Source organism: Rhinatrema bivittatum, chromosome 2 (genome assembly GCF_901001135.1).
Source record: "Rhinatrema bivittatum chromosome 2, aRhiBiv1.1, whole genome shotgun sequence".
Classification (NCBI taxonomy): Eukaryota; Metazoa; Chordata; class Amphibia; order Gymnophiona; family Rhinatrematidae; genus Rhinatrema; species Rhinatrema bivittatum.
In genome coordinates this window covers 126,764,629-126,790,638 of record NC_042616.1, presented here as the reverse complement: position 1 = coordinate 126,790,638, position 26,010 = coordinate 126,764,629, and the positions used below count along the sequence as shown (strand labels likewise).

General features: G+C 39.0%; 1 protein-coding gene across 8 annotated transcripts in view; it reads right to left on the bottom strand.

Annotated features, from left to right (window-relative positions):
* The window catches only part of ARHGAP12 (Rho GTPase activating protein 12), a 287,089-nt gene that overhangs the window by 32,175 nt on the left and 228,904 nt on the right, over positions 1–26,010 (bottom strand). For all 8 annotated transcript variants that reach the window (XM_029588589.1, XM_029588588.1, XM_029588591.1 and 5 more), the window contains 2 exons: positions 14,236–14,338; positions 5,449–5,568 (listed from right to left, as the gene is read on the bottom strand). In XM_029588589.1, the coding sequence (XP_029444449.1) occupies positions 5,449–5,568; positions 14,236–14,338 (223 nt within the window). The remainder of the gene's footprint in view (positions 1–5,448; positions 5,569–14,235; positions 14,339–26,010) is intronic.

Genomic DNA, 26,010 nt, shown 5'->3' with positions numbered 1-26,010 from the left:
TGACGTAATCGGGCCGCTTAAAAGGGCAAGGGCGAATAGATACCGCCCTTTTGCATGCTAGCCAGCCAAGCGAAACCCCACCCACCCACCCGGTAGGAATAAGAGCAGAAAGATAGCTGAAGGAAACGGAATTACTTGAGGGTTATATCAAGGATGTATAGCGAACATTGTTAAAAAAAAAAAAAAAAAAATATTATTAATACTTCTGTATTACATGGTTAAGGTTAACGTCGCAGCTTGGTGGAGGGCGGTTACCCGGGCCGGTGGAATATCGAGTAAGGGGTGCCGGCGGCAGCACCAGACGGAGTGGGAGCCGTCAGCGCCAGGGGAGGCGCCGTAAAGGCGGGGCGCGTTGAAAAGCGCCAAGGGCGGGGCCCCCGCCGGTGTGAGGTCACGCAGTGGGGGATCCCGGCTAACGGACGCCTGGCTCGGTTTACGGCGGGCGGTCAGAATCAGATTATCGGCTCGGGTACACCAGGAATATTATTGCATATATTAAATAAATAAAAGCTGCGGCCTTTTTTACACCAAAGAACAGTTGTAAGGTGTTTTATGTCACGATTCACTATCACAAGGGTAAGCAGGCGGGGGGTGAGAGAAAGGGGCAAGAAGGAGGACGACGACGCACGGAGAGTAAGTGGTGGCTGAGAACGTTATTTCCCTATCCCCACAGGGCATGTGCTGAAACTATCATAAATACAACTATGAATTGCTTCCACTGTATTGCCTACTAAAAAATGTCTTTATATGGTGATTAACATACAAAAATAATATACCAAGTTTATCATATGAAAACTTCTATGGCTGTTTCTTGCTGTGTAGGCAAATTGTTTAAAATGTGTAGAAGAGACTGCACATCAGTGGTTTCCTTACTATAATTTCTGGCTGCTGCAATATATTGTTTACTTGAAATTTTATTTTTGCAGTTTTTGGTTAAACAGGGGTTTAGATTTGCCTTTAAACTGACCTCCAATTTCTGGAGCTTTTTAAAGTTTAGAAAAACAGCTTTTGAGAAAAATAAATGTTAACCTCTTACTAAGCTGAGGAGAGTTACACTTTGGAAGAAAATATATTGTTTTAATGGTGTAAGACTGGTAAATCCAGAAACTCAAAATTGCTCTCAAGATGAGTTACAGTTCATTGCAAGAGGGAACCAAAATAATCAAACATGTCTTCCATCATGCAATGCAATAAATGAGTTATTGCCTTCGGCTATGGGAAAACACAGCAAGAAGAGTTGATCTCTCAGTCTACCTGCATGGCAATGGAAAACAGGAAACAGATAAAGAAAAGTTTGTCAGACATCAAGACCCCAAGTCAAAGACTGGCTATGTAGAGAATATATAGAAAAGACAAGGATGCAAATAGGACACGAATTAATAAGCATCACCATCACCGAACCTGCAATAAAAACACAAAGTAGACAAGGCATGAAAGCCATTTATAAAATCAAACTTTCAAACTATGCGTTTTGTGATTAAGTCTGCGGGTACTTATGCCCAGCATACATTGACCCAATTTTCAAAGCAAAAATATGTGCATACTTTCACTTTGAGACTTGACATGGGTACTTTTGTGCCCCCAGACATTTTGCACCTGCTTTTTATAAAGGTACTTATTTCATGCAAATTAACACAAGTATATTTGAAAATGCAAACTATGCACATTATTTTCCTCCTCTGACAAAAACATGTCTCTATGAATATCTCCTTTTAATGCGGCTGAAAGTATGTGCATGGCTGAAAGAATATGTATTGTAGAAAACTGTGTATACTTTCAATCACATTAAGAAAGGACAACTTTTAGATGCTATTTACACAAGCAAATGGCTTTGAAAAATTGTCCAGCTCATGGGTAATTATGAAACAAACTAGGACATGGCCTTGAAGGACAAAGATGGCAGACTGTATCTGATAAGTGACATAAGATCACAAGAAGGGAAGAACACTTTCCAAACACCTTAAGCGCACAACTAGGAAACAACTGATATTCAAGAAGTGCAAGATCATCTGGATGTCAGCCTAGACTGTATTAGTGAAACTGAACTTAGGGAATACATTAGGTATTTAAAAATGGAAAAATTCTGGGTGATAACAGATCTGTCCAGACATGCTGAAAGCTGAAGAGGAAAACACAACCAATATCCTCTGCAAGATTTTCGAGTAGATATGGAATACAAAAGTCACTCCAAAAGAATGGAAAATTTACACTGCCCATCACTAACCTGAATTTTTTTTTTTTTTTTTTAAATAGAACCATCCTCAGAAATATTTCAGCAATAGTTAACAATGTAATCTACAAGGATCAAGCTGATTTCAAGAGAGATCAAAGTTTCATTTGACTAAGTGGACTCTGTCCTCGAAAGCTCATGTACAAATTGGTTAGTCTAAAAGATGCCACCTGTGTCTTTGCATTTTTGCTGTGCCAGACTAACACGACTATCCCTCTGAAGATTGATCACATTATCACTGATAAGCTAGCCTAATGGACCACCACCATTTTCATCAATTTTAAAGACTCTGAAAAGCAAATGTTGCTTACCTGTAATGGGTGTTCTCACAGGACAGCAGGATGTTAGTCCTCATGAAACCTGCCTGCCGCCCCGCGGTGTTGGGTTCGTAACGCTTTCTTATTTTATTTTCGGCACTACCTGTAGCTTTTTAACAAGACTGAAGGGGGACTTGCCCCAGTAGGGGCAAGTCAAAATTCTGGAAACTTTGACAGAAGTTTTCCGTGATTGGGCTCCATCCTGTGATGTCACCCATATGTGAGGACTACCATCCTGCTTGTCCTGTGAGAAAGGCTCTTTGAACATTTACATCAGGAACCTGAAGCTTAAGGGTTAAGGGTCATCATATGAATCTGAAGGGAATGAAACGCCAAAAGAATCACCTGGGAACAAAATAAGCCTGAGGGAGCTCCATGTTATGGCAGCTAGAAAGAAGTCCCATGCATGGTAGGAGAAGCTTTTTCAGGCTTTTCCCAGAAATTTGTTACCACGTCATCATCAGACGGAATCACCCACTTGTGTGTCTGATTAACCCTGCTTGTCCTGAGAGAAAATAGTGAGGTGGGGGCCATCTGGAACAGATTTTCCAGCAGAAATGATAGGGGCAAAAAACAATGTAATCCATTTTTAAGTGCCAAAAAGCAGAATATAAATCAAACAAAAAAATGGCAGAAGTCAAGACTACATGGGATAGAGATGCAAAGGGACCTTGGTAACAGGAGGAGGGAGGAAGAAGTTGAGAGATCATAGTAAGACCTGTGACAGCACAGCAGACAAGCACAAATGTATATTCATATGAAATCTCCTAGAAGATGGTGTACCTCTTAAAACTATTATACAGAGAATTAGAAAGGATGGTTACAAATAACCTTGCAATCAGACAACTTTCCATCACTACCACAGGCCACATCTTGTCACTGTTTCTTTTCATTAGCATGTGAAAAAAAACCATAGTTGATTACGGAAGAGGAATCTGATAAAGACACCTAGACAGACTAAATCAGCCAGGTGGTCCTTAATCTGCTGTCATCTACTACATTACCATGTTAGATGTGCCTCTCACCTTCTGTTTAGAGGAACTACATTATGCTGACATCAGCAAGACTTGCAAGAGAAGACAGACTGAAGCTGCTGAAAAGCTTGGAATCAAAGTGACCACCAACAAAAGAAAGCTGGTACAAGCAAATCAGAAGACCATGTACTAGTGAGAGAGTTCAACTATCTGGGTGGAAATGTTACAACAGATGGAAACAGAAGTAAATACAAGAATCAGTAAAGCCAACCTGTTCTTTTCCTTTGAAGAACTCTGGACATCAAAGCAAGTGAGAACAAAGCTAAAGCTAAAGAATTTTAACAGCAACATACTCAGCAGAGAGGCTAGACTACTGTCCACTTGGTCAGAATGAGGAGAAAGACATTGAAATGTTAACAGAAATTAGGAAAGCTAACAAATTAGATAACAATGAGAGATTTCAATTACCTTAATGATTGAGGAAATGTCTCATTGGACAGTTTCTAGATACCATACTGACTGCTTCATGGAGCAGATGATATGGAACAGATTGGGGGAGGGGGGGTGGAACAACTACTCTAGATCTACTCGTTAGCGCGACACAGAATCTGGTGCTAGAAGTAGCATGAGTGGGAAGCTGACTGGAGATGATGATGATAATAATCAAATTTAACAATCACTGAAGGAAGGACATTAAGAAAATACTGCATAAGCATTTAACTTTAGAAAAAGGGATACTATGGTAAAAAAAAAGGAAATTAATTTGTAAAAATTAAAGAGTAGGTGCAAAGGTTAAGTCTGCAAGTAGTGTGGACACTGTTTAAAAATACCATCTTGGAAGTCCAGACTAGATGTATTCCATGCATTAAAAAAAGGAAGAAAGAAAACCAAGCAATTGCCAGCATGGTTAAATAGGGAGGTGAATGAGAACAGGACAAAAAGAATCTGAAAAGAAACTTACCAGAAGCACATAAAATAAAATATTTCAAAGATATTTGAATGAAGAAGCCTTTGAGAGTGTAGGTTGACCACTACATGAAGGAAGGGTAAAGAGGGTACTCAAGGAAGACAAGGCCATAGCAGAAAAACTAAAATTCTTTACTCTGGTATTTACTCAGGAGGGAACTGGGGAGATATCTATATCAAACATTCTTTTGAGAGTGGTGATTCAGAGGAACTGAAGTCCAATGAACCAGGAAGATGTAAGAGCAAACTGAAAAAAGTAGAGAGTAAAAAGTCACTGGAACTGGATGGCATATATCCCCGAGTTCTAAAAGAACTAATAAATGAAGATGCAGACATGTTACTAGTAATCTCTAACTTCTCATTCAAATCAATACAATACCTGAGGATTGGAGGGGGCCAATGTAATACCCATTTTTTAAAAAGGATTTCAGGGTAATCCGTGAAACTACAGATCGGTGAGTCCGAGATCAGTACAGGGTTTAACGGAAGAACATATTCTTAATAAAAAAAAAAAAAAAAGCCAATCATCTGGACAGTTTTAGTCTAATGAGTCAGAGTCATCATGGATCTAGCAAAGGAAAATCTTGCCTTACAAATCTATTATTTTTTTTGAAGAGATTAAACATGTGGAGAAGGGTGAGTCAGTTAATATTGTGTATCTATCTGGATTTTCAGAAGGTATTTGTCAAAGTCCCTTACAAGAGACTCATCAGGAAATGCAAAATTCAAGGGATAGGAGACAATGTCATATTGTGAATTGGTAACTGGATAAAAGATAGGAAAGAATAGGACTGAATGGTTGTTTCTCTTAATGGAAATGTATAAATAGTGATATTAGATAAGGTTAAGTTTCTTTAAGTTACCTCCTTACTGTGTCCTCATAACCCAATATTCTTATTTACAGGTCTTGAAATGAATTTTAATTAAAAAAATTCCAAAATAAACTAGCTATATCACTCACCTTTGATGTAGCCCTTTTCACGGACAGCTTGTAGTGTTGGACGTCGAGTGAGGAACTTCTTCAGCTTTGTTTTGGTTTTCTTTTGTTCCGAAGAATCTATACTACTGGAAGTTTTAATTGCTTCAGAATGAAGAAAAATGTACAGTTTAAGAAATATGTAGGAATGTAAGAATTCTACATTAAAACAGTTTGATTTTTTCAATGCAGTACATCTTTCCAATCCTGTTACTAAATAGCTGTGATGACAGTTTGGACGTGTATTTATTTTGTTTCTTAAAGGTAAATAGCTTATTTAGCAACTCTAGCCTTTGGTTAATTTAAAAAAAAGTTACAGTCCACTAGAGGAATATGTATACATCAGTAAAATTTCTAGTCTCTAATATAATGCCCAAGATTAAAACAGCAACAATGAAGCATATCAGAAAAGAGACACTGCAAATTAGGTAAGATTGTATAGTCCTCAAAGGGCGAGTCATTATGGAAAAGCAAGGTTGTTTATCTGTAACATATGTTCAAGGACAGTAGATAGCAGTCCTCCTACATGGATGTCATTGGACAGAACAGTCAGAGAAGTGACTAAAACTTATACAGGTTTCTGACACTCTCTTGAGCATGTGCAGGAAGATTACAGAGAGACCCCAAAACATTCAAGAGAAGTCTAAAGACATGGCTTTTTAAACAAGCCTTTTATAAAGAGATCGGAGAATGGAAAATACACTGGAATAAACAGAAGAGCACCGGCACAGAGCACTATTCTCATAAATGTGCATTACAATATTTTAACAAATTGAGTACACAATGAATGTAATAATATAACACAGTAAATGTGATTTTTTTTTGACCTGTAAAAGTTCCTTCTAGGTACACCTGGCCAGAACCTACATCACTAAACGTTTGTACGTATTTTTAGGATATAATGTAACTGAAACTTAATGGCACATGTTAGAATGTACTATAGTACGCTTACTCCAAACTTACTTATGTGCCTACTTGTAAACCGTTGCGATGGTATACAACTTAGCGACAGTATAGAAAAGACTTTAATAAATAAATGTGACATCACAGCAGTTGAGAAGGGCTCCTCTCAGTTCTGTATAAAGTATAGCTAAGAGTGAGAGAAGACAATTCCTTGGGAAAGTGGGAAGGTCTTGTAAGGATTAATATCCTGCTGTCCTAGGAGAACAGGTAAATCATCTTGCCTTTCTCTGAGAACAAGCAGGATATGTAATCCCTTGCTACAGTTTGCTATCAGTAAGAAAGGAGACAAACAAGAAAATATTGCCAATGGCAAACGTTTTTGTTGGCATCAAGTCATTTTCTATTTTGTAAATTGTTTTTTATTTTTTGGAAGATAACCTGGAAATGTGGTATTATACTTTTATACCACTATGCTCGAACAAGTTCAACCCAAAGCAATTTACATAACAGACCACAAAGGAAATGGAGTTGGATTCTAGACCTCAAAGAGATCTTGAAAGACCACACTTATCGCATTGCATGTCCCAATCCAAACAATGTGATGTGTACTCTGAACTCCATGTCACAACCTTGCAGGTCTCTTCCACTATGAGCCCTTCTGGAGTCAAGCCTGCCATCCAATTAGACAGTACACATTTAGTAATGACAAAACCATGTCTAACAGGATCAAAACAAACAAAAAGCTGGGTAGACGCAAGTGCTTCAGTCCCCTCCAGACAGAAGGCTAAGCTTCTTTTGCAATCCAAATTGTGTTAGGCTTGTTCACTTTTGTGGACATGTGGCCTGGGATAAAACATTGGGAGGACAAATGACTGGTTAAGATGTGAGTACAACTATCTTAGGCAGAAACGTGGGATAAGAACATAAGAAAATAAGATGCCAAACTTGGTCAGACCAAGGATCCATCAAGCCCAGTGTCCTGTTTCCAACAGAGGTCAATCTAAATCACAAGAACCTGGCAAGTACTCAAACATTAAAACAGATCCCATGCTACTAATGCCAGCAACAAGCAGTGGCTATTCCCTATCAATTAACAGTTGTTATGGACTTCTACTCTAGGAACTTATCCAAACCTTTTATTTTCTTGGTTACACTAACTGCCTTAAACTCATCCTCTGGCAACGAATTCCAGAGCTGAATTGTATGTTGAGTGAAAAAGAATTTTCTCCAATTTGTTTTAAATGTGTTACTTGCTAACTTCACGGAGTGTTTCCCAGTCCTTGTATTATCCAAAAGAGTAAATAACTGTTTTACATTTACTTGTTCAAAGTCCTTTCATGATTTTGTAGACCTCTATCATATTCCTCATCAGTCATCTTTTCCCCAAGCTGAACAGTACTAACCTCTTTATCCTTTCCTCATAGGGGGAGCCATTCCATGCTCTTTACAATTTTGGACGCCCTTCTCTGTATTTTCTCCGGTGGAACTCTATCTTTTTTGAATTGCTCACAGTATTCAAGGTGCGGTCTAACCATGGAGCAATACAAAGGCATTATGACATCCTCCGTTTTATTTGGCACTCCCTTCCTAATAATTCCTAACATTCTATTTTTTTTTTTTTTTTGACTGCTGTAGCACACTGAACAGACATTTCAATGTAATATCGACTATAATACCCAGATTTTTCCTGGGTGGTAGCTCTTAATATAGAACCTAATATCATGTGACTAGGCCAGGGGTTATTTTTCCCTATATGCATCACCTTGCACTTGTCCACGTTTCATCTGCCATATGGATGCCCCATCTTCCAGTCTCACAAGGTCCTCCTGCAATTTATCACAATCTGCTTGTGATGTAATTACTCTGAATAATTGTGTCATCTGCAAATCTGATCACCTCACTCATAAATCTTTTCAGATCATTTATAAATATTAAAAAGTCCAAGTACAGATCCCTGAGGCACTCCACTGTTTACCTTTTCCCTCTGTTGAAACTGGTTAAAAGACCTCCTATCCCATGACTTTCTTTTTTTTAGTTTTCTTAGAAGCCTCTCATGAGGGACTTTGTCAAATGTCTTCTGAAAATCCAAATACACCATATCTACTGGTTTGCCTTTATCCATGTTTATTCACCCCTTCAAAAACATGTAGATTTGTGAGGCAACACTTCCCTTGTGTAAATCCATGCTAGCTATGCCCCATTAAATCATATCTATCTATATGTTCTGAGATTTTATTCTGTATAACTTCCACAATTTTTCCCAGCACTCAAGTCAGGCTCACCAGTCTATATTTTCTGGATCACCTCTGGAGACCTATCTATATAATCGGGGTTACTACGGCCACCTTCCAGTCTTCAGGTACAATGGATGATTTTAATGGTAGATAACAAGTTACTTGTAATGGGTCTGAAATTTTATTTTTTAGTTCTTTCAGAACCCTGGGATATATACCATCTGGTCCAGGTGATACTCTTCAGTTTGCCAATCTGGCCTACCTTATCTTCCAGGTTCACTGTGTTTTGAATGCATGTGCAGATCCACCCTATTACTAAAAAAACTTTGTATAGGGCAAATAACTGACTAGGCCCTGTAGCTCTGTGTGTGCCAAAGTGGCTGCCACTTAAAACATGATCTTCCAGGTCAGGTACTTCAGCTCACAGGCATCTAGAAGCTTAAAGGGAGCTTTTATCAGCTGAGTCAGTAAAGTCCCATGACACAGCTGGAGGCTTGCTGAGAGGCTTCAACAGAAGCAAGCCCTGCACTTAAGTGAAGCCCAATAGAATTAGTCTTGAGACCTGACTCAGATTTAAAAGGTATTCAAGCGGTTTTTGTAGTGAGGAAAAGAAAGGATCTGGGTCCTTTTCCTCAAATTAAAAGGCAAACATCTTCCACTTAAAGGCATGAAACTTTGCAGTGAAATAAATCCATGCAGCACTTAAGTTGGATTCAGGGAATCAAATACTATCCTCAACATCCAGGCTGGGTCAGTCCAAAGGTCCATCAAGCCCAGTATCCCCGTTTCCAACAGGGACCAATCCAGGTCGCAAGTACTTGGCAGGATCCAAAAAGGTTGGCATATTCCATGTTGTCTAATCCAGGGATAAGCAGGTTTACCCAAGTCCATGTTAATGATTTATGGATTTTTCTTACAGGAAGTTGCCCAAAACCTTTTTAAACCCAACTACATTAACAGCTTTTACTACATCCTTCAGCAATGAATTCCAGACCTTAATTACACATTGAGTAAAAAAATATTTACTCCTATTTGTCTTAAACATATTATCTAATAACTTCATTGCCGGTCCCCTAGTCTTTGCATTTTTGAAAGAGTACACAACCAATTCATGTTTACCCATTCCACTACACTCATTTTATAGACATATATTTCCCATCAGCCATTTCTTTGCCAAGCAGAAGAGCCCTAACCTCTTTAGCCTTTCCTCATAAGGGAATCGTTTTATCCCTTTTATCATTTTGGTCAACCTCCTCTGTACCATTTCTAATTCTGCTATGTCTTTCTTGAGATGTATTGACCAGACTTACACACAATACTCAAGGTGCAGTTGCACCATAAATTGATACAAAGATATTCTCCTTTTTATTCTCCATTTCTTTCCTAACAATTCTTAGCATTTTATTTGCTTTCTTGGCTATTGACACACACTGAGCAGAGAATTTCAACATATTCACAATGATGTCTACATCCTTTTTCTACTTAGGGTCTCCCAACGTGGGATCTAACATTGTGTAACTATAAATTTGGGTTGCTCTTCACTACATGCATCACTTTGTATGTGTCCACATTAAATGTCATCTACAATTTGGAAACGCAGTCTCTGAGGGTCCTCTTGCAATTTCTCACAATCTTCTTGTGATTAAAAACTTTGAAAAATTTTGTATCAGTAAATTTGATAACTTTACTTGTTCTTCCCATCTCTAGATCATTTATAAATACAGGTATGCTTATAAGTTTACATACCCCTAGCAGAATTTGTAAGATGTTTAGCATTTTAAAACACATGAATGATCAGAAAAACATCTTATTTTTAATGTTTCAAATTAAACAATTATGCATCACAGACCACCACAATCATTAAACAAACCATCACAATAAAGGAAATAATAAAATGGTCCTGTTCAAAAGTTTGCATACTCTTAGTTCTTAATATCATGTATTGCCCCTTTTTTGATCAATGATGGCTTGGGGTATTTTGTGATTGGCATTTTCAAACCTTTGGATATCTTTTTATATCCTTTTCCTGATTTATCAAGTTGAACTAATTTTGCTTACAGATCCTTTGACAGTTCTTTTGCTTTCCCCATGCTTCAGTAACCACAAAAGTCAGTGCAGCCTTCGATGACATGCATAAGGGTTTCTCAAGAACTAAGAAACTATTTATAAACAAACACTATTTACAATCAAACAAGGCACAGGTGTGGATACCTATCCTTTTCTGACTTCTCAACCTGTGTGTGTCAACTTGAGTGTATATTATCAGCCCAAACATTCAAGGGTATGCAAACTTTTGAACAGAACCATTTTATTATTTCCTTTATTGCTGTGGTTTAAATGATTGTGCTATTCTGTGATGCATAATAGTTTAATTTGAAACATTAAAAATAAAAGTGTTTTGTCTGATCACTCATGTTTTCTTAAAACGCTACACATTTTACAAATTCTGCAAGGATTACAACTGTTAAAAAGCAGTGATCCCAGTACAGATCCCTGAAGCGCTCTATTATCATCTTGATCTATTGAGAAAACTGACCATTTACCCCTTATCTCTGTTTTCATCAGTTCTCAATCTATAATAGAACTTTGCCTCCTATCCAATGACTTTTTAATTTTCTTGAGTCTTTCATGAGGTACTTAAACTTTCTGAAAATCTAAAAATACTGTATCATCTGGCTCCCCTTTATCCACATGTTTATTCATGCCTTCAAAAAATACAGATTAGTGAGGTAAAACTTCCCTTGGCTAAATACATGTTGGCTTTGTCCCATTAAACTATGACTATCTATATGTTCAGTAACATTTTTCTTTATAATAATTTCAACCATTTTTCCCAGCACTGTCAGGCTTATCAGTATGTAATTTCTTGGATCACCATGGAACCCTTTTAAAAACTGGCATTATGTGGCCACCCTGCAAACTGCAGAACTGTAGCTAATTTTAATAATAGTTTACAGATTATTAATAGCAGGTCTGCAAATTTCATTTTTCAGCACTCTCGGATGTACACCATCTGGTACAGGTGATTTACTGCTCTTTAGTTTGTCAATTTCCTTTATTATAATCCTCATGTCTTCTGTTAAGGGTAGTAATCTAGGACCTTGCTCTCACTTCCAGATAGCAAACTTCCTTCATTTAAAGCACATAAGATCTTCTGGTAGATGCCTTTCTAGAAACCAGGACGACATGAGACTTCATCAAATGTCTAAGGGAATGAACCAGTGAGCTCTCTACATCCAGGGACAGAATATAATCAGAATTTGTGAATTGCTGACTGTTTTCCAACAGATAACTCCCAAAAGAATGAAAGCCAAACTTGCCTTGGACAAAACTGAACTTTGAGATTCATATTACTTTGCCCCTTTTCAGGGAGAATAGGTATATAGAAGATCTGTCCCCCAGTGAAGGAAGAAAGCATCTGACACTAGTCTGTCTTCTAATCCTCTTCTAGAAATTAAGTTCGGGATGTTTCTGTTCAGCGAGGTTGTGAAGAGATATAGTTCTTTGCTCCCCACTTGAGAAATATCTTGTTTGATGCTATCTGAGCCACAGATCATTTGTAAGGGTCCAGGGGTTGACAGTTTGTCTACCAGTATGTTTTCTCTGCTTTCCAGATTTGGAGCTTAGAGACCTCCCTTGAGAGGTGCCCTAGTTCCACATACCGATAACTTTTTGATACACAAAAAATGAATCTGTTCCATGCTTGTTTAGATAGACCATTGTCTGTTTATATAAGGCCAATTCTGATGACCATCTGATCTCTGAAAACCTTTAATAGCGTTCATTACTGCCTGTAGGTCAAAAAGGTTGATATGATAAAGCTATCCTGAACAGACTAAGGACAGTAGATGTGAAGCCCTTGCACATGAGCTTCCCAGACCAGGTTGGAGGTATCTGCTGTCAGAATAATTTGGTATGAAGGAATTGGAAAGCTAATTCTTTGGCTGGATTGGTATGGAAGCCACCAAAACAGAGTACCTCTGAACTGCCTCAACTTTATCCAAAAGTTTCTTGTTTACTGAGTGGGTAGAGCAGAATAGTTCAACGATCCTGGGCTTCCTCTTAGATCCCAGGTCAGAGGATGCCAAATGACTCCCCTCAACAAAGACTGTACCAGTTTTTAGTGTGGCTCCTATGTCCTTCAATACCAATGTCTTCAGTGTAGATAATAGTGCATGTGGCTTCTGTGTTGAATGAAAGATATCAAGCAACTTTAATCTTCAAAAATTGACGGCTCTAGGTGAAATATTTGTGATGTCATAATCATGATGTAAGCCCAGCGATTACTACTACAGCATATGCCATGCCATACAAATGCACACAGACAGTTCCTTCTCATTAAAACTTAGCCTGTATGCAGTCCTTATGATTAGTCTTGGCCATTTTTCAATTTGTACAATGGGCACCCCATGAAGCTACTGGCTTGCCACTGTGAGAAAAACCAGACAAGACTAAATCAAATGCCGAAATCTGTCAAAAAAAGATGACAACTAAGGTAATTGAGAAGGTCTTATTGGAAGAAGAAAAAAATTATGAGGCCCAGCATTAGTCATCTAAAAAAGAAAATAAGATGCATACTTGATGTGCCAAAAATCCTATCTACAAAGAATAGGAAGAGGAGGTAAGGGGTAAAATGACTGAAGCACCAAAATCGCACAACTTGCAAGTGCTACAGAAAATCTAACTAGATCCACAGACAAAATGAAATTGAAGGGCCCAATTGGGAGCTGCAGAGTGGAAAGTTCATGCATGTCAGATAAAGTCTTCTACGCTTTTCTATAGCTCAGTGCCATCCTATGACATCAACCACTTATATAGCTGATATATCCTGCTTGTCTATGGAGAATAATCTTAACTGAAAAATGAATCTAGTGGAAAAGCCAAACAGGTTATACTTATGTCCAGGAGCCCAGAATTATTTTTGTTCTTTTATAACCAAAAAAAAAAAAATCAAGCTTCATACCTGTACAAAAGTATAAGCTGGTTGGCTTTTCCACTAGAATCACTTTTCAGTTAAGATTATTCTCCATAAAGAGATGACATGATCCAACAGAATCTGAATACCATAAATTTAAAAAACTTTGAGTTTATGGAAAGTATCGAATCAAGTAGATACGATCATGAACATTCGTTTCTAAAAGCCCTATTTTCATTAACACTGCGCCTCAAAGATATTAAAATATTTAGAGATAATTCATATTGTACAGTGCACTATTTATATGGCTTTAGTTTACATCTGAAAACAATGGAGTGTAAAGTAACTTTTTAAAATTATCACTTACCATAAATTATCACTTAACCATAAATTAAATAATTTATCTCAATGTACAGTACTTAAAAGCAAAACTGGGACAAAACTTCCAAATCTTTCTGAACAAATATTTTGTCTTTTACATATGAAGTGTGGACTATCCACATCAGTCAAACACCATAAGCCATTTAACAATTCTCTGGGTACAAAGTAGGCAACAAATTTAAATGTTGAATACTGCTCACTTTTTTGCTAAAAGGGAACAATCTGTTCCAAATCTATCAGGAGAACATCCATAGATAGCAATAGCAGCCTTTTCGTGAAAAAAGGCAAAAAAGAAAATTAACTAATCCTAATCAAAGTCTTATTGAGATAAGAACTTACAACGTGATTTCTTGGAGTCTCTGTGATCCTTCTCTTTGTCATGTTTTTCAACTCCAGGAGAATCTGGCACATCATCCTCAAATGCTTCCTCAGACTCCCCAACCTATTAATTTAAAAAACAGAGAACCACACAGTTTATGTTTAAGAAAGTCAGTTTTAAAATTATTAGACCAGTGCATGTAATCAAGATAAATACAATAAATAGAAAATGAAAATATTCTGTTGCTTTTTAAAGTAGTTTCATTTATTACATATATTTCATTTACTACAATGATTGCATGCATTTTGTTTAGATGGAATATGCTACCTTGCACAAAGAAATCTATTTACATGGACTTATGTTGTGATGTACAAATGAACTTGATATGTCCTGTCAGCCGAGAATACTGTGGTTTATGATTAAGGCTTCTCATCCTATGGGCTACAATTGTAAATTTTGGGGTTTATTTTTCAGGTGATTGCTTTTAGGTGTTTTATGGGCACTAAAAAAAAGAAATTGGTATATATTGGTGCTTTCAGGGTGCAAATTAAAATTTTCAGTGCATTTTTAGGTGGATTTAATAATGGATACATCAATTTTCAAATTTTTACATGCTTTTATTAAGTTAAAACTGCAAAATGTAACTTCATAAGGCTATGTAGTGGGGATGTGTGCATGTGAATTGAGTTGGGGGTGGCAGGGATGTGTGTGGCTGAGTGGGATGGGGATGACAATGTGCATAGCTAAGGGGAAGGTTGGTGCATGACTGAGCTGGCCTCTTCACATTGTACTCATCCCCTTCTCCATAGCATTCCTTTCTTCCTCTTCTCCCCTACCCCTCCTCGCTCTTCTCTCACTTCCTTCTCTGATCCTACCTCCTATCAGCTCCTATTCTTTCCTGACAGGCTGGAGCTCCCTGCCAACCTGCTCTTCTATCAATGCCTCTTCTTGGACTGGCAGGGCTTGGGCTTCCTGCTGGCTCACTTTTTTCTTGTGCCAGAGGGGCTTCCTGTTGGCCCACTCAGATACCATTTGGCTACTGCATGCTGCCTCCTCTTGATTTGAGGCAGCTGGTTAATCTCATCTGAGCGCCTCACAGGTAGGCTTATTTTTTGAGGTTTTTTGGTTAAAGCAAAACCACCAATTTCCCTATCAGGGTTGTTTTATCAGGTTTTTTTTTTTTATTTAACTGAAAATCAGGAACCCTATTTATAATTTATGTGCATTAACAGAAAAATTAAGAGAAGAACTATACCACGACATAAGGCATACAAGTCATGTTCTGCCATGGTTTACTCAGAGCTTCATTCTGAAATCTAAACACTGGGAAGTTATTTTAAAAGCATTTCATTAAATTGCAGGCAGAGGCCATGTTATTGCACAGCAAGAAACCGACTTCCCTAGAACATACATGTTTGTTATAAAGTAAGAAGCAGTACAGCCTCAAGTGTAAAATTGATGCATACAAGAATTAGATGGCTGAGTACAAAATACAAAAGCGTTTCACTAGGTCTATTTTAAAGAAAAATGTCTTGCAAACTGCAAATAAAAATCTTTAGCACCCTCCCCCCACTGCAGCCTCCTACCTCCAGTCACCTTAGGTATGTTGTTACATTTTGATGCCTTTTGGTACAGTAACTAGTAAAGCTTGAAACCTTGGAAAGTGCAGACAATATCCTTTTTATAACGTTGAGAAAAAAAATGTTTCTGAATAAAATCCTCTATGTTTATCTGCGATAAGAATAAATGATTTTGTTATGTACCACTGGTTCTACTTCAGTAAAGGGAAGAAATTACCACCAGTTAGGAAGCCCATTCAACAAAATGATGCCGAGCAAGATTATCCTAAAGAGAAACAAACCAAGAGAAACATTTTTAAACTATAGCTTACTCTATTCTATGATTAATTTTATTTTTATAATTGTCACTAGTATTAACTGCATTGGATTTTTTATGACCGTATTTATTATTTTGTCTTTTTATCTATCTTGTGTGGATTTTTATTTTTGATATATAATAAACCACACACTGAGCACTTAATTGTAACATGTACTAAATAAGTAGGTAATTGGTAATAAGTTACAGTACTCCTGTAATAAAAACTTTTTTTTTTTTTTTTTTTAGAATGGTACAAGCAAAAGGAGCAAGAAAACCTGTTTCTAGAAGCTCAGGAAATATTAGGTGGCAGACCTAGCATCTTCTGCTATCTTAAAAATGTAAGATACACCTCAGTCCATTTTACACCTCTTTGTTAAATCATGGACCAGAATATCACTTGGTGGCTGCTTGACAAACACCTATTTAAACTATATCCCACTCTTTGAGAGTTTGTCTCACACACATTATATATTCTGGTATCAATGAGGTCCTGAGGCCCATGAGACTGGTGTTCTCTCCAATTGCAGGAGATCTTTGGTTGTTGTTTGTTATACATCGTTCCATATATATCTAGTTTGTTAGTTTAACTGGGGACAGGCAAACTAGTTCAAATTAAACCTGAACTGGGGTTTGGATAATTAAGAGTTAAACCAAAATAAATTACAAAGAGACTGGATGAATCATGACCATCTATGGCTTGGCTCAATTGGAATCTGCATTTTTGTTTCATTTGGATCTTTGACTCCGTTTGTATGTAAGACTCAAAGATGGAGGGGGGGGGGGGGGGTATGAAGAGGCTGACTAGGAGAAAATTAACAAACAGCAAGCCTGCTTACCATAAACTCTGCTCTCTGTAGATGGCAGGATGAATGGGCCATGACATGTGGGTGATGTCATCAAGTGGCAATGAACTGACCCCTCTAAGGGGCTTAATTCACTAAGGTGCAGTATTTCCCTGAGGGAAAAATACTATGGGAGTCACAAAGCCGTGATAAGTGACCCTGCAACTTTGACACATGGTAAATTGATCTTAGAATGTGTGATGGCGACCCTGGGAATGTGGGGCCATCATCGTTTAAAGGAGACAAAGGACCCTAGAAAGCTGCCCGCCAAAAGTACTCAAATAGCCTGAGGGTCTGCATAGATCCCCTGTCTCTCTCCCCCCCCCCCAGGCAACTGTAGTGACAAAATATTTTTTAAAAGTTTAAAATTTGGCAGCAGGTCCCACCCCCTCCATCACAAAAATCAGAGTCCAGGAAGCCAGGACATCACCCCCCTCCCATTATTCAATAATAATCTTGCCAGTGATCTAGTGGGGGGTCTGGACACCCCCTAGGCTTCAGGCCCACCCCCCAATGCCTCCTTTCCAAAATTCAAATTCAGCCCTTGGAGGCCAGGACTCTTTCCCACAACTCACCAAATTCACTCTCGTGGTCAGTGGGGGCCCTAGACAGGGAATTAGTTGATTTTTCAAAATTCACCAGAAAATCTAACTGCAGGAGCTGAAGTGACTTTTGCATGACAGTTAGTACACCTTCTCTGGAGGTTGCTGTCACAAGCCAGTCTAGGTAAGGGAAGACTATTGCCCTATCATTGCAGATGAGCTGCTACTGCAGCCAGGTACAATGATGCTGCTTGGTGTAGGTGGGTATATGAGTATAAGCATCCTTTAGATCCAGAGCACACATCTACTCCCATCTCTGGATGAAGAGGAGAATTGTGAGAGATAATTTATTTTGAATTTTTCCTAGAGTATATACTGTTCAGGTTTCTTAAATCCAGGATGTCTCAATCCCCCAGTAGAACCAGTGACCATAGTGGTGAGGTGAAACAGATTTCATCCATTAACTGAGGAATGATTCCACTTCTAGGTGGAATTACGTCAAGTGAGACGGATCTGGATTGAAGGCAGAGAGATTAGGAAAATGGGAAGCCAGAAGAAACGCAAGGTATATCCAGACTCCATAATCTTGAGAACCCAGTGATCTTTTGTGATCTTGCACTACTCCTCCAGGTAAGTACTGTATTCTCTCCCCTTCCAGAGAGGATGGTTGCTGGGTTTGTACAGTGGTCAAAATCTTTGTCCGGTTTGGGTTAGACCGGTTGCGTTGCTTTTTGTCACTGGCGCTCACGCTGTCGAGCAGGAACCAAAAGTTGCTGCTGTTGTGGAAGTAGGGGATGGACCCAGTAATGTTGGAGGGAAGTAAGGGCAAAAGACTGTTGCACTGATCCCATGGAAGAGGACTGGGCCAACATTTTACCTCTGAGGCACAGTTTGAATTTTACTCTAAAGAGGTGATCACCTAGACAAGAATGTCTGCCAACTTGTGTACATCACTGCACAAGCTACTGGCTCTCAAACAAACCATGAGGTGTGCTCTGATGAAGACTGAAGAAGTACATGCCATGGCATTGAATGCTTCATAAACGGATCAAATAAGATGGCATATACACTCTTCAACATCTAAGAGTGGCTGAAGGTAGGCAGATCCTCCTTCACCAGATGGAAGGCAAGGCTTTAGCTTTGTATACAATCATTGTACGTATTGAACCATTTTTTATTAAATTATCCAGTAGTCTGGGATCTTTCCCTGGTGGAGTATTTGAGAATATTCTTGTTTTCTTCCTTTTAAGTGTTGATTCTACCACAACTGATTGATGAGGTAGTTGCACACAAGGATCTTTGTACTCTATATTTGAGATCTAGTTTTCCTTGCAACTGGGATACAGGAAAAATGATTCTCCCACATTCTTGTAATTCTTGCAAGATATCATGGTCTGTAATGGCTGCTGGCTCTGCTGTTTCCAAAATCTGAGAAAGGGTGAAGATCTTTGCGTAACAATCTTTGTCCGAGTGTTTTGCCAACCAGTCCAGAATTTGGAGTAAGAGGTTTTCTGGCAGAGATGAATGTTCTGGAGGCTCTAGTAGAGGGTCTGAGGGTTTTCCAGAACCCTCTCTGGATCCCTGAGATAAGGGAACACCAATTAAGAGCCACTATAAAGGTAGTGGCTGAGGAGGAGTCCTGGATCACTTCAGAGGGGTATACTCCTGGTATACATCCTCTGATTGGCTAGACTCTGCTGCAAATGGAAAGCCATAGTCTAGAACTACTTTACAGAGGTTCTGTTGGAGCAACCCTATGCACTGGGGATACTGGACTCCTTCTTGAAATAGTAAATTTTATATTCTGGAAAGGAGATATTGAAAAGTACCTTCCTTATCCTTAGCTGCTAGACGGGCAAAGAAATCCTTCACCAACTTCACCACTTGGTCTAAGGGCTATCATGCCCTCTGGCCTAGTGTGAGTGGTGGAACATCTTAGACCAAAATGGAATCTTACACATCATCTGGGCTCTGTAGAATATGTATTGGAGCCCAATTAAAAATGAAAGGTACCAGAAAACAAATGGGATTTGGGGCTCCAGTACCAGTACCTTTGTTGGTGAATGTGCAGGTGCAGCATATACTCTTCTGTCCCTGACATAATTCTCAGCATGTCAACATACAGTTGTGTTGAAAGCACTGCTGCATGATGCATCAGTGATGCAGCAGTCTCATCTGATTATCTAATTATTAATGGTAACGACGCTTGATGCATTTCATGCTCCAGAGCTAGATATTTATTTTTATTTATTTATTTATTTCGGATTTTTATATACCGGCATTCAAGACAGCAGTCACATCATGCTGGTTTACATAAACGAGAGTGCATAATAAACATAAACTAGAACATTGGTGCGGAAAAGGCAGTTACATGTAACAGGGTAGCTAGAACTTGGTGAAGAAGGAAGAGAAAGGACAGTTATTAATTAATAATGGCTAACGCTAGTAGAGATAGCTAATATGCGTCAAGGACTTATGCATCAAGTGGTTAGATTGTACCGATACATTGTGTTTTTTTGGTGCTGGCTGCACAGGCAGCTCCACCAAGTGGCACTTCTTTTTCTTCAATGAATTGGTGACTTTTTATGTTTACTCAATCCTGAAGACTTGGCTTACTGTGCCAAAGGAGAAGATATTTTGAAGGAGATCCTATGCAACTCCCTACCTGGGGAGACTTACACAATTTCCTCCTTTTTCCAGGCCCTTGATTTCTGGGAACACAGGGACATCTGGCCACAATGGTAACAGTTGGCCTGACAGGGTTTGGTCTTGGGCAGTGGTAAGCTTCATGTTTATCAGTAATGACATTTTTTCTACTGCATATACAGAATATTAAGAATTCTAGAGAAAGCTGAAGAAAAAAAATAGAGAAAGACTCTCTCAACCCTCTCCTGGAAGCACACCTAGCCAATTGGGTTTTCAGGATTCCCACAATATGCATATGCATGAGATAGATTTGCATGCCCTGTGTCTCCAATATATGTAAATCTGTCTCATTCATATTCATTATGGGTATCCTGACAACCTGACTGGTTAGGGTGCCTTCAAGAGAGAGTTGAGACACACTGGAATACACATCTGTGCTGATGCTCAGACGAAAAAAGACTGAGGGGGCTCAGAAGGCAATGCCCATACAGGAATAGCTGCACATGCTCAGAAGAGCAAAAACTTTGAGCTTAAAGAGAAAGGTCTGTTTACTGCCACCAGATGTCACCCACGTCATGATTAATTCAGCCCTGCGTGTCGACAGAGCAATGTTCGGTGTTCAATGAGGAAGTGCTTGGAATAAGACCACAAATAAATTCCACTAATAGGAATGAAAGGGAGGTAGACTTTGATCAATTTTCAGACTATGTTCACAAGGAGCTAGCAACTCAAAGTAAATAAAGCAATGGAGAATGATAGGATACATGAGAGACTATTAAGGGAACTCAAGGAAATTCTGGCAGCTTCACTACTGACATTTCAATGCTACTGTAGATTCGGGAATGGTTCCAAAGGACTGGAGACAGGCAGATGTAGTTCCTGTTCATAAAAGGAGGAATCTGAGAACTACAGGCCAGTTAGTATGACCTTGGTGGTGAGTAAATAAATAGAATCATTGCTAAAACAGAGGTCAGTGCAGTTTTTGGAATCCAATGGATTGCAAGATCCAAGACAGTATGGTTTCACTAGAGGCAGGTCTTATTGGAGAAACCTAAATAATTTCTTTGATTAGGTGACCAGAAAGTTAGATCAGGGAGAGCACTAGTACAGATATAAATAGGCATGCTCAGTAAGGCACAAAATTCTAGAAATTGACATAAAAGTTTTGGGCCAGGTGCCATCATTTATGAGGATTGTCACCTTGCTTGCCGGAGTAAATAAGTGCCCTAGATATGGTCTCTAAAGTAATTCGATGGAATAGAAACTGGTTAAACGAGAGGCGACAAAGAATAGTGGTAAATGGAAAAGTGCAGGACTGCTTCTATGCCAAGCTCAAAAACAAAGCACATTCAAGTAGTATTTTCTGAATTATCAAGGCTGCTCATCTCGTAAAAATACTGCTAGCAATTTTATTTATTTATTTATTTATTTATTGTTTTTGTTATACCGAGTTTCATGATAGGCATCACATCAACCCGGTTTACAAATAACAAGGAGTGTAAAGCATAACGTTACGTAAAAAACAATATTTTCAATAAGAACCTTGAACTTTAAATAAAGAGAATCAGATAAAGGGAGAGAGAAAGTTACAATAAAACAAGGAAAATAAACTTGGAACTGGATGGGGATAAATTGAACAGCACAATATTTACATTTCAGCCTATTGATACATTAGAATAGCAAGTGAAAAAAATAAGACTATGAAACGGTACATAGGTAACCAAATGAATTTTATAGAATTTTATTTATTTCATTTATACATCGTCCTGTTATTTTCAATCATGGCGGTTTACAGCAAACCGTTAAGAAACAACTTTCAATTAGCACCTATTAAAACATTAAAATATAAAACAAAGCAAATCAATAAAAGACAAAATACATGTCCAAGAGTAATGAAAATTTCCTGACATTCTCTTTCTCCTTTAATGGATTTGGCAGTTGCTTAGTTTTGATTGTAAATAGTACTAACCTTGCAGGTAACCTGCATGGAGCAATTACTACCCTTAACAGAAAAAGGGGGTTACTTGCACGAAGCGGCATTTACTACCATAGGAAACTTGCTGGGCAGACTGGATAAACCATTTGGTCTTTTTTTGTCATTACTATTTATTTATTTATTTAAAAGTGTTTATATACCGCTTTTACAATTCAAAAGAATTAATCAAAACGGTTTACAACCAAACATACACAATAAATGAACTTGACAAAATAAAAACAAAAATAAAACAATTAAAAGCTAACATAGTGCAGTATATATTCATATCCAGCTATTTTTTTCAAAGGATATTAGCAGAAAGTAAATATTATATGGTGTGAATGTTTCTGAAAGAAGAGAGAACAGTTGAAGTGAATAAGTGTTGAGTTTATGAAATAGTTAAGGTGTATGCTTTCTGAAATAAGTATGTTTTCAATAGTTTTTTGAACTGTTGTATTGATGAAGTGAGACGAATGTGATCTGGAAGTGAATTCCATAAAACAGGACCTGCCACTGAGAATGCTCTTTTTCTGGTAAGTTCAAGTTTTGCTGATTTAACAGTAGGGATATCTAATAAGTTTTTTGAGAGAGATCTGAGATGTCTGGCAGGTTTAAATAGGTCATTTATGAAAGGGGGATGACCAGTGGGGTGATGTAGGGATCTGTCCTCAGTCTGGTTCTCCAACATTTTCATCAGCAATATTGCAGAAAGGCTATCAGGAAAGTTTTTGCCTTTTTGCGGAGAACAGACACTCTAAGATGTGGAAAACATGAGGCGGAATGTAGGGAAGCTTCAGAAATGGCTTAGAGTTTAAAAAATAAAATTTAATGCTAAAAAATGCAGAGTTATGCATTTGCAAAAACCTAAGGGAGCAGTATAGTTATAAAGGGTGAAGTTCTTCTGTGCATAAAACGAGAGGGAGCGATCATAGTCCATGCTATTAAGGTGACCACAGGTAGACAAAATGACTATTTTTATTTATTTAAAAATTTTTGTATACCGTGAATTGGTCAGAATTCTGACCGTCTAGACTGTTTACAACATACATACATAATTAAAATAACAATACAAATAAAAACATAACATATACTACGTTTCCAACATTGACTAATGAGGGCCTATTGACGGAGCAGTAGTGTTACTTTAAAATTCAACATCCTTCTGACTACAAAAGTCAGAAGGATGTTTAGGTGCACAGGAAAAAACCTGCAGGAAAAAGGAGGTGATACTGCCTCCGTATAAGTGTTTGGTAAGATCCCCTTTTGGAGTACTATGTTCAATTCTGGGGACTGCAAATTCAAAAGGAAATAAACCACATGGAGTCTGTCCACAGGGCAGCTACTAAAATGGTAAACTCTATTAATCAAAAAGCATATGGGGACAGACTTAAAAATGTAAACGTATACCCTGGAGGAAAAGAAAAGGGGAGATATGATAGAGACATTTCTATACATCCAAGGAATAAATGTATGGATGGCAAGCTGCTTTCAAAGGAAAGGAGGCTCTGGAAATAGGCATAGGATAAGGGTAAAAGGAGCTCAACTCAGGAGTCTAAGACAGCGTTTCCCAATAGGTATGCATGGATCAAGTATAAGTGTGTTGCAGCTGCAGTCTTCACTTTCTCCTGGCCTGCAGGTTGTCCTCCTGTCAGCAGGGAAGGTTTAGAGCAAGCAGGTTTATCTGCAGCTACTCTTGCTTTCCCTCTGCTGGCTTTCTTCTATAGTAGTCTTGTTAGACTAGCTGGTCCAGTGCAGATTTGATTGCAGAGGGAAGCAGAGGAAAAAGCAGCACTAGATAAGTCTACTCACAGACTTCTGCCATTCCAGTTCATGGGGGGGGGGGGGGGGGGGGGGGGGGGGGGGGGGGGGGGGGAGGGGGGGGCGGTAGAAGGGACAGCTGAATATGCCACAAGGTGAAGAGGGAAGGCATGGTGGTGATGCGAAGGGCCGGGGGGGGGGGGGAGGGTGGGAGAGAGAGGGAAGATGATGAAAGGAATGGGGGAAATGGAAGAAGAAGGAAACTGATGATGCCAGAGAGAGAGGGAGACGGGGAGGAGGGACAGGGAAGAAAGATGATGCCAGAAAGTGAGGGAGAAGGAAGGTGACACCGGGAGGAAAGAGGGAAAAGAGAGGGTGAGGATTGCTGGGGAGGGGTGGAGGGAAAGGCAAGGGGAGAGAAGGTGATGATGCCAGGGAATGAGGGAGCAGGTGGAGGCAGAGAGAAGGTGATTGCGATACCTCGGATTGGGGGAGTCGTGGGGGGAGAGGGAAGGAGATGATGCTGTGTGTGTGTGTGTGTGTGTGTGTGTGTTTTGGGGGGGGGGCAGGGAAGATGATAATGCCAATGGATGAAGGAGAGGGTGGTGATGGTGGCAGAGGGAAGGAGATGATGCCAGTGTGTGAGGGGAAGAAGTGATGGGAGAGGGAAGGTGGTGATGCCAGTGGATAGGGAAGAGAGAAGGGAAGATGATGCCAGGGGAGGGAAGAGAAGGCGATAATGATGCTGGAGGAAGAGGGAAGGGAGGAGAATGGCGCCACCAGGTGGGGGCAGGAAGAAAAGATGATGGTGCAAGGGGGGGAGAGGAAAAGTTCATGGTGATGCCAGCAAGGTGGGGAAAGAGGGAAGAGAAAAGAAAGTGAAGATGGGGAAGCTGGTGGTGTGCCACAATGACCTGAACCCTGTGCTAAGTGTACCTCAAAACAAAAAAAAGGTAGGGAACCACTGATCCAAGGAATTTTTTTTTTTTTACACACAATAGATGCAGGATGAATTAAACAACTTCCCTTGGAGGTGGCAAGGATTATATCAGAATTCAAGAAAACAGAGGATCTTGGAGGGAGAAGAATGGACTATAAAGCTGAGCAGGAAATGTGGATGGCAGCCTAGATGGGCCCCAAGTTCATTATCTTCCATCTTGTGTTATGCTACTATGAATATTCACAGATTTGCACTATCCATTTCACTTTGTTTCAAATCTGTACAGCTCTGAGTTAATCCAGATTCTTCTTAAAAAATAAAAACACAAAAAAACATTCCACAGTGAAAATCAAGTGTTATCCAAGTAAGTTCTAGCCATGCTTGCTCAATCTTTTATATATTTCCTTCATTCTTTTAGTTTTTCAGCTTTAATATCAATCTTGCCTCATCCCTTACATATTTTACCTCAACTCCCCATCTTCATAGACATTTATGACCTTCACCTTTGTCTACATCCCCAGTCATAACATCTCTCTTCTTGTGCTGTCTTTATAGATCTCCTCACTCACTCATCACAACTATCTCTGCCTGTATGCCTGTCATCACATCTCTCTTCATCACTTGTCCCTGAATTAACATAAGAACATGCCATACTAGGTCAGACCAAAGGTCCATCAAGCCCAGCATCCTGTTTCCAACAGTGGCCAATCCAGGCCACAAGAACCTGGCAAGTACCCAAAAACTAAGTCTATTCCATGTTACCATTGCTAATGGCAGTGGCTATTCTCTAAGTCAACTTAATTAATAGGAGGTAAGACTTCTCCTCCAAGAACTTATCCAATCTTTTTTTAAACACAGCTATACTAACTGCACTAACCACATCCTCTGGCAACAAATTCCAGAGTTTAATTGTACAATTAGCTTTAAATGTGCCACATGCTGACTTCATGGAGTGCCCCCTAGTCCTTCTATTATCCGAAAGAGTAAGTAACTGATTAAGTAAGTAACTGATTCACATTTACCCTTTCTAGACGTCTCTTCTCCAAGCTGAAAAGTCCTAACCTCTTCAGCCTTTTCTCATAGGGGAGCTGTTCCATTCCCTTTATCATTTTGGTTGCCTCTCTCTGTACCTTCTCCATCACAACTATATCTTTTTTTTAGATGTGGTGACCAGAATTATTCCCATTATTCAAGGTGCGGTCTCACCATGGAGT